At 36.2% G+C, this 9,692-nt stretch overlaps 1 protein-coding gene across 1 annotated transcript; it reads left to right on the forward strand.

Annotated features, from left to right (window-relative positions):
* The first annotated feature begins 429 nt into the window (after positions 1–429).
* Positions 430–2,808, forward strand: LOC109244757. The gene is made up of 3 exons (XM_019411897.1): positions 430–630; positions 1,151–1,233; positions 2,164–2,808. Exons 1-3 carry the CDS (start codon positions 537–539, stop codon positions 2,353–2,355), a joined length of 369 nt encoding a protein of 122 aa, XP_019267442.1. The 5' UTR covers positions 430–536; the 3' UTR covers positions 2,356–2,808.
* Positions 2,809–9,692: the final 6,884 nt, after the last annotated feature.

The following is a 9,692-nucleotide window of genomic DNA, read 5'->3' on the forward strand; positions in this document are numbered from 1 at the left end:
CTAGCTAGACCAATAGATTGCAAATACCTTAGGGCTCATAATTAAAGAAACTAATCCTAGTGATAAACGTAAGCTGTTAGAGGCAGAGGCGGATGTAGTGTACTACCTTTTGTCGCGGAGTAAAAATTTGTATGTAAAAATCCATTAAAATTGCAAAAATAATAGATATGAACCCATAACTTTAAATATGTAATGGGTTCAATGTTAAAAACCTTAAAATTGAACCCATAGAATTTAAATCCTGAATTTGCCTCTGGTTACCGGAGAAAACTACTACTAGTACAATATATTTACTTATTTACTCCATTTAGAATCTTTTACAAATTGAGATTTCCAAAGTACTTCACGCAAGATGTCAGGGTTCATATATTAGAATAAGGCAGATGTCTGTACGGCGGTACCCTAGGTTTGACTATGAGTTGATTTTGAAACTCTCTATAAAAACTCAATCTATGTGTTAGTACTTTGTGTTAGTATTTCATGAGGAAAACAATCACTTTCATGTTATTTAAGAAAGAAAAACTCAGTGTTCAAAAATGAGTTCAACTCGTTTCATACAATTGTCAATCCTTGTTATGGTCGTTGTTTTGCTTGTCCTAGAGCAGCCGTCTTTTGCTCATACTCAGTTAGGTAACTACAATTATATCCATTTCTCTTCTTTTTTTTTTTCTTTTTTTTTTTCTCCTTTAGTGTTCTTGGTAGGATTGAATCCATTTTCGGAAAAAAATTTCAAGAATGACCTATTTCAGAAAATATTTTTATTCAAAAATGCTTATTTATTAAAGATTGATAATAAAATTAGCAAACCAGAGTGGGTTTTGATGAAATCTTTTTTTGTATAAAAATTCATAATAATGTCAAATTGTTGGCCGGTTAAGGCAATGATGTAATGAAGCTAAGATTTGTGATAATTGTGAAGAAAAATGACTTCCGTTCAGTGTGAAGGGAGTCATTTTCTCTATTTTGGTGAAAAATATTTGTGTGAAGGGAGTCATTTTCTCTATTTTGGTGAAAAATATTTGCCCCAGGAAAATGTTTCCTAACAACCAAAAGTTAGAAAATAATTCATTTTTGAAAATAGTTTTCCATTACCCTAATTAAGAGCACTGGCTACAATTTGCTTTTGCTAAATTCTTGGTCTTCTATGCAGGAATACTAAGGAAGATTGGAGGAAGAAAAATGCTGGAAAATGTCCCTCTTCAGAGACAAGAAAAACATCAAATTAACGTTCAGGTTCTTTTTCTCATTCAACCCCTTCTACTGAAAATTAATCTGTGATTTTCTACAAGTTTGATGAAAAATTTATCTTGCAAAGAAGATATTCTTGTGGAAAATATGTATATATCCAATATATATAAAATCTTATATGTAGAACAATATTCTATATATTTATGTATGCTACTAAATTGTCTAGAATATTTGGAGTGTTCTAGCATAGATACGATGTCTTCCATCATTTATAACCAAGCCACAAGACAATATATCGAAACTCAAGAACATGGTTGCTACCTTAATTAGTCAATAAGAATTTACAGTATTGGTATATATAATTTGTTAAACTCTTCTCTGAAAGGTTTTGTATCAAAATTACTATAAGTATAAGAGCTCTTCCTTTTCTTTTTTGCTATTCTACATCTTCAATTTTATATTCAATTCCAATCAACCTTCGGTGCATCAACACCTTTTTCCCGGTCCTCTTCCTAATATGGAACACATATGTAGACACATTGCACATATTATAATGCATTGATAGTGTTACATATTTTGGCATATTGTCATTATATATGAGTTACTCTCACGAGAAGGAGAAGAAATATGCTAAGTAGTACCCTGTCTATCTCAATTTGTGTGATGCACTTTTTATTTTAGTCCGTTCTAAAAAGAATGATACCTTTCTACATGCATTTAGAAATAATTTAACTTTAAACTTACTATTAATTAATTCATATCTCAATTTATAGATTTATAGTCATATAAATATTTATAGATTGTTTTAGACCACAAATTTCAAAAGTCTATGTTGTTTTTTTAATTTATATGCCCTATTAAAGTGCATCACATAAGTTGGGACGGAAGGAGTACCAATTAACTAAAATCTAAAACATTGCTTTGGAAATACACTTGCTATATACATGCATTCTGATACAATGAAATATATGATAGGTGGAAACACTTGAGCCCAATGCAGCATCAAAGAAAGCCAGCTCTAGCAAGACAAAGAAAAATGATTCAAAGGATCAGTTTCTTGATGCAGCAGATGAAGTAGCAAACCTGATGTGGAAGGATTATAGTGGAAGGGCCAGGCCTCGCCGCAAGCCTCCAATCCATAATTACTATCCTACAACTAAACATTAGAAGTTATGTTGCTCGACTCTCAAAATATGTTGCTGCATTCGTGTCGGATCTCCAAAAAAAGTTAAAGTGCTATTTTTGGAGGATCCAACACACACCCATCAATATTTTTGAAGAGGTCGAGCAATATAGAAATTAGAAGTACACTTTATATTTAATTATATTACTCTTTACCATAGTACTTAAGTGATGTTTAGGTTTGGGCCTCACAATTTTCCACCCTACAAGTGAAGTGCCCCTCGAATAGTATAAATTATAGGGATAGATCACTTATCTTCTTTTGGCTACTTTGGTTGTAAAAACAAGCATAGGGAAGTTGTTATGTGACCTACCTATTTTGGATATTGTCACTGTATGTAATAGGGTTGTAGAATTGAGTAGGCACTGTACATTTTGTTGTATTTTTTAAGTGTTTTCAATGTTAGTGTGGTTTGATTGAGTCTTGATATTATCTCACTTACATATAGTAAACTTCGTTGAGTCAAGTTCTGCTTAACTTGTGTGTGTTAATGGTAAAGTTGTGAGAGATACCGGGTAGACGCTAAAAAAAAGTGGCGTTCAACAGTTTTTTTTTTTTTTTTTTTTTTTTTTTAAATTTTTAAAAGGCAAAGTTATAGGAGAGATAGTAGATATTCGGTGAAAATTAGTATCTACAAACTTATTAATTTGGATAGCACTGCCATTTAAAAAAAAACACACAAAGTTGTGGATCCGACCTCATTTGTTGAAAGGAAAAACTAAAAATAAGAAAAGAATAAGGAAGGAAGTGTGAGCCAAGTTTTATTAGTATTTTAAAAGAATTTATATAATTAGTATTTGACAAATGTCTTTGCATGGAAAGGTAAAAGACAAGTGGTCTTACTATCAAAATGTGGCCGCCATCCTTTAAACTTTTTGATAAATGGCACATTCCTTTGAAGAACAGGCAAATGAAGATAGCCACGTTGCAATCATTCACAAGGATAGAAACATGCACTTATGGATATAAATAGCCTCCATTAGCCATTCATTCTCATCATCAGCAAGACAAAAAGAAATTCTGCTTCTCTTTCCTTCTAATTTCATTATTCACCAACTTCCCTTTGTTGTCTTTCTTTTGGTAGTTTAACTTCTCTTGTTCCCCTCTTTTAAATAGTTGGTTTGTAATATTTAAATTTTGCCGATTCCTGTTTCCTCTAAATAAATAGAGATGGGCTTGTTTAATCTTAGAGAAACATTTTACTTTGCTGAAATAGTTTTTTAGGACAGTGCCCAGCACGACTCAAGCCAATTCGTGTATCTGCTTACAAATAATATTATTCCAGTATTATTATTGTTATTTTTCGGTGTCATTTCCATACAATCTAAGAAACTATGGCAAGTAATACTACTATGAAATTTTTTGATGGTGCTACCTGTCGCGCCCTTTTTTCTCGCGAAATCGGGTTACGACACGTGACAACTCTTTTAAGGAATGTGCTAAAAGAGAGAATCGCCACCTAACAGGTTTGAGGTGCGTTAGGGCACCTATTTGCAAATAACTCAGGTTTAACCATTTTGCATTACCAAAGATCGGGTAAGGGCTCGAAATTACCTCGAAGAGAAGGTGTTAGGCACTCTTCGAGGTCCACAACTATGGGTCCCGGCCGAACTCGAATTATATGAGTCTATGTGATCAAATAAACGAAGAGAGAGCACAAAAATTTAAGAAGTTTATTATAAACAGGTTTTGAACAGAAGGTACAACTATTTTTTATTCTAGTAGGAAAAGAAAGAAAGCGGGGAGGGGGGGGGGGGNAGTTTTTTAGCCTAAAGGATCACCCCGTGCAAAATAAATAATACTTCGTAACTCCCTCTAGATGGGGTGTTACTCGTATTATTCAGCGGGCACAGACTATCATCTCCTGCTATCCGATTACTATCTTTAAGTTGTTACCTAAAGCGTACTAGTTCAATTATAACTCGTACCCTATGTGTGCACTACCCGTCCCATGCCTACGGTCCAGGAGGCGTTTGGACATCTATTTTGGGTAGTTCTAGACCTAACTTAGGTTGCTCAAAATGAGAAAACTAGGCGACATACAAAACAAGTTGGACTTCACATAAAGCAGTTAAGGGCTCAAGTTAGCCTCCACACTTAGACAAAAAATGCACGCAAAAAAATTAAGCGTTTGACAGTTTCAGAATTGAGGTGAGTTAAAGTCATTAAATCCTATAGATATAGTTTCTATGTGACCTAGGAGTTCAAACATGCAGGCAGTTTCAGTTGTAAGGTGCTATTTTAGAGGCATGCTTTCTGAATAACTATATATTTCATGGAGTCTAGTATTGCGTACTGATTACTAAAATTACAAATTATAAGTGTTTAAACCTATAGACATGATATCTAGGTGCAGTAGTTGGCAGTGATTAGTAGTGATAGCCATGAAAGACATTCAGAATTACTCAGTTTGATCCTATAGGCATGCTTTCTAACAGTGGCAACGAAACAACGTTGAAAGTTAATATTGGCACTTTAAAAGCGAGTGATAATGTCCTATAACGATTAGCAACTGAAGTTGACCCTTTTTATACTTAGCCCCTATAGGCATGTCTTCTAGGTGGGCAGTATTACAACAGCAAATTATCAATTAAAATCCTATAGTCATAGTATCTAGTGAATATGCTGCAATTGAAAGATTGGTCATTCATTTCCTATAGGCATGATATCTAACGAACATGTAGAAGCAGAATATGTTAACGAATTAAACACCTATAGACAAGTTATCTAACACACACAGTAGCAGAATATGTTCCAACTGATTAAACACCTATAGGCAGGATTTTTACCCGTTTCATGCAAGTTTTAGAATAGACCCATTTCCCCAATTTTACTAACACCGCAATTGTTATTACAACATATTATAGGCCCAATGAATAAATTACAAAGTTACAAAATTCTATAGTGGGCCTAGGACAAGCCCAGAGTATACCCAGCCCAGCCAGGCCTTTAATATCATATCCAACAGGCTTCAACATAGCCCAGAAGTCATAGCCAATTAAACCCAGAAAACGACCTTCATTTACACACAGGATAGCCAAAACCCAGTAGCCAGAGCTGATCAACAGTCCCAGAAAGACAACAATTTACACAAGCCCATTGGCTTGTCCAGTAGGTGAAAAAGGGTGCACAATTGAGCAATTAGGAAAAGTGGCAAAGAACCTTGGACCCTAGTGCGTCAGAGTTCCCAAGGGCTTCAAGAACCTAGGGCAGTGCTCACACTAGGGAGGTTGATAGAGGAGATTTAGGGGGAAGGGTTTTGGCTTTCAGCCAGCCCTAGAATTAAACTTATGACAGGAAACAACTAGTGAAAATAATACTAAAGTAATAGGTTTGAAAAAAAAAAGCATTTGCAAACTTACAGGATAATCACATAATGAACATAAATTAGCATATTGCCAAGGTAACATATAACAAAACACAAAGATAATCTAGGACTGCAAAGTTAACAGGCAAGGCATTAGACTAATAAAACCAAGTGATACATCCAATTTAGAACTTAGAGGATCAGACTATAGCAAACTCAGGATTAAACAGTATAATAGAAACAGGATCAGGCATCATAGAGAGCATTTGTTAATCACAATATGCAGAAACTCATACAACCACAATATTGGAGCCCAAAATTAACATGTAAGATGCTACAGGGTCTAGAGATGAGAGATCACAGAATGCAAATAACACTAGACTATTCTCATGTGTCACATAACGACATCAAAGTTGAACACCATCACAGTTGAATCAAAGTTCAGATACATATGCAGGAAAGTATTTAAACATTATGAGAGTTTAAACACTAACCAGTAGCAAGATTAAAAGAGTGCAGAGTGTAGAAGCAAAAACCCCAAATCCCCGATGCTTCAGAGTTCACAAGAGTGTCACGACTCGGATTCCCACCCTCGGGAGTCGTGATGGCGCCTATTAGTACGAGCTAGGAAAGCCAATAAATTTCACAATTTACCCTTTTTACTCATTTTATATCATTAACAATTTTAATAATAATAATAACATTTAAAAAACGGAATTTAACATAAGCGGAAGAAAGAAGCCATAAGCAATCTGAACACGAATATCTAATACAACTGCTTGAACCTTGACTACCTAGAACTGGTGTCACAGTATCACAGACGGTCTAAGATTTACTACATAAAAAGTCCGAAGAAAATATCAATACACTGTTTCTGAATATAAGGAAGATGAAACAGGAAATGAGGATAAAGAAGACGCCAATGCCTGCGGACGCCTGCAGGTCTACCTTGGATCTCCGCGTGAACTGAAAATAGCCTCCAACCTACAGTCCGAAATCGACAACACTGGGGTCTGCACAAAAGAGTGCAGAGTGTAGTATCAGCACAACCGACCCCATGTGCTGGTAAGTGCCTAGCCTAACCTCGGCAAAGTAGTGACGAGGCTAGGACCAGACCACCAAATAAGCCTGTGAAATTATACAATATACAGCGAAAACTTAAGCAGAAATAAACAAATAAAGATGGGAGGGGGAAACATGCTTCGGGGAATAACAGATAAAACAAAATCTCAAGAGAATTATCAGGAAACCAAAATTCAACTTCTAACAAGAACAAGGAAAAACAAAGGAAGATTTCACTCTTGGTTCACATCTTGTTGCAGGCGTGCAACCCGATCCCATTTCTCATATCTTGTGGTAGGCATACCACCCGCTCCCATTTCATTATATCTCGTGGTAGGCGTACCACCCGCTCCCATTTTATTATATCTTGTGGTAGGCGTACCACCCGCTCCCATTTCATTATATCTTGTGGTACGCGTACCACCCGCTCCCATATAATATTATTGCGGCGTGCAACCCGATCCATATATAATATCGTTGCGGCGTGCAACCCGATCCATATATAATATTGTTGCGGCGTGCAACCCGATCTATATATAATATTGTTGCGGCGTGCAACCCGATCCATATATAATATTGTTGCGACGTGCAACCCGATCCATATATAATGTTGTTGCGGCGTGCAACCCGATCCATATATAATATGTACAATTATAACGAGAGCCCCGACAAGGGATAAAAAGGTCTACACTATCCCGGCAAGGGAAAAAGAAACAGCTATAACCAACTTGTTCCAACATCTAACTACCTCAGCTATAACCAAACTTGTTACGACACCTAACTACCTCAAATATACCCAAACTTGTTACAACACCTAACTACCTCAGCTATATCCAAACTTGTTACAACACCTAACTACCTTAGCTATACCCAAACTTGTTCCAACATCTAACTACCTCAGCTATACCCAAACTTGTTCCAACATCTAACTACCTCAGCTATAACCATAATCCTTACCTAACAAAAAGAATCATCAACCTAGGTATCCGTAATATCAATTAAGAACACAATACAAGGGAACCACAACTCAACAATAGCCCGGCAAGGGGGCAACATAATGATCTCTCCTCTTCTCACTTTTACTTCACAATTCACTTCACAACTCGAGCCACTACTCTAGAGGTTAAATTATCACTTATATTTTCATAATTCGTTATACAACTGGAGACAACGCTCCTCAACATTCATAGGTCACAATTCTTTTCACAACTTTACGCAACAAATAGAAATTTTCACCGAGGCATGAATAACACAACGAAATCATAGAAATTACAATGTAAGACTCACGGTCATGCTCGACACTAACGTTTAGATACTCGTCACCATGCCTATACATCGTACTCAACAAGAAACAAATAGCAAATAGGACACAACTACTTGTCGCGCCCCCTTTTTCCTCCGCGAAAATCGGGTTTATGACATTTGGGAAGACAACTGATTCTCTTTTGGGAATTGGGTTTTGGATTGAATTGAAGAGTCGCCACCTAATGATTTAAGTGCATTAGGACATTAAGAAGGGTTTGAGTCAAGTAACCAGAGATTGGGTAAGGGCTTGAAATTATCCCAAGGGGAAGGTGTTAGGCACCCCTCAGGATCCACTAGTGTGGTTCCCGGCCAAACTATTGTTGTGACTTAAGTACAAATAACACATAGGCAAGTAGGACTTCAAATAAGAGGGGATTTTTCACATAAAGGTTGGAAATAAACAAAGTCGGAAAGCATTGAAGAGAGTTGATTTAGAAGAAACATTTAAAGGATTTAAAAGAAACACAAAAAAACAAAGGGAAGGGGTCCTAGGTTTATTAGTAATATGGATCACCCCACACAACATCCGGTAATCATTCTTACGCGTGATGTTATCGCATGGTCATCATATCCATATCTACCCTTTCCTACCCCGTTAAGGTATTAAAGCGCGGAATGGTCTCGTTTACTTTATTGCATGCTATTACCCGCCCTAGTCCTATCAGTCCCGGGGTACTTGGGACTACTAATCCTAAAGGGAGGGGATGTTTGGCTTATTTGTGGTTTCAAAAGGTAAAAATACTAAGGCGACAAACAAAACACATATAGCAAGTTTGGGGAAGCATATAAACAAATAAAAGGCTCAGACAGACCTCCTTTAAACCAAAGAAAGCATATAGTTTAGCATGTCATGCACGTACTGTTTAAGGTCTAGTTAAACTTAAAAGGTTTGAGGCAGACTGATTTATTACATAGTTCAGGTAAGAAGCCCGAAGCAGGCCTACCTGTTGGTTGTAGCTAATAAGATCTGATTCAGTTTATAAAAATTATCCTACAGTTTGCCTAAGTGATAGACGAAAGCCTATGGGCATGATATCTACAGATTTCGGAAACAAGAATATGAACTGAATACATACTGATTTAAGAAAGGTTTCTAGTTAAAAACGAGTTTTAGAAGTGCACAAGTTCTGCTATTGGTAATACATTATTACTGCTAGTTTTAGACTTATAAACGAGTGAGGTGATTCAGATTCAGTTAAAGCTCCTATAGGCATGCTTTCTATGCGTTTGTTGACTTTAGAACACCTTTTATAGACATAGTAAAAATGCAAAAACCCTATAGGCATGACATCTAAATGCTGGGTTTTATATGAACATGACATCTGATTGCGTTTGGTTATTAAGACCTATAAACACGTTTGCCTAATGAGAAGTGGATATGCAAGAATCAGAAAGGACCTATAGGCATATTCTCTACATGCATATGCATCCTAGAGACATGGTATCTTTACATGAGAGTGCAGAAATCCTATAGACATGTTATCTACGTATGAGAACGCCGAAATTAGAAAATCCTATAGGCATGTTATCTACATGAAAGAATGCAAGATTCTTATAGGCATGGTATCTATGTGAAAGAATGCAGAAATTCCTATAGACATGGTATCTATGTGAAAGAATGCAGAAATTCCTGTAGACATGGTATCT

This window comes from Nicotiana attenuata, unplaced genomic scaffold (assembly GCF_001879085.1).
Source record: "Nicotiana attenuata strain UT unplaced genomic scaffold, NIATTr2, whole genome shotgun sequence".
Taxonomy (NCBI): domain Eukaryota; kingdom Viridiplantae; phylum Streptophyta; class Magnoliopsida; order Solanales; family Solanaceae; genus Nicotiana; species Nicotiana attenuata.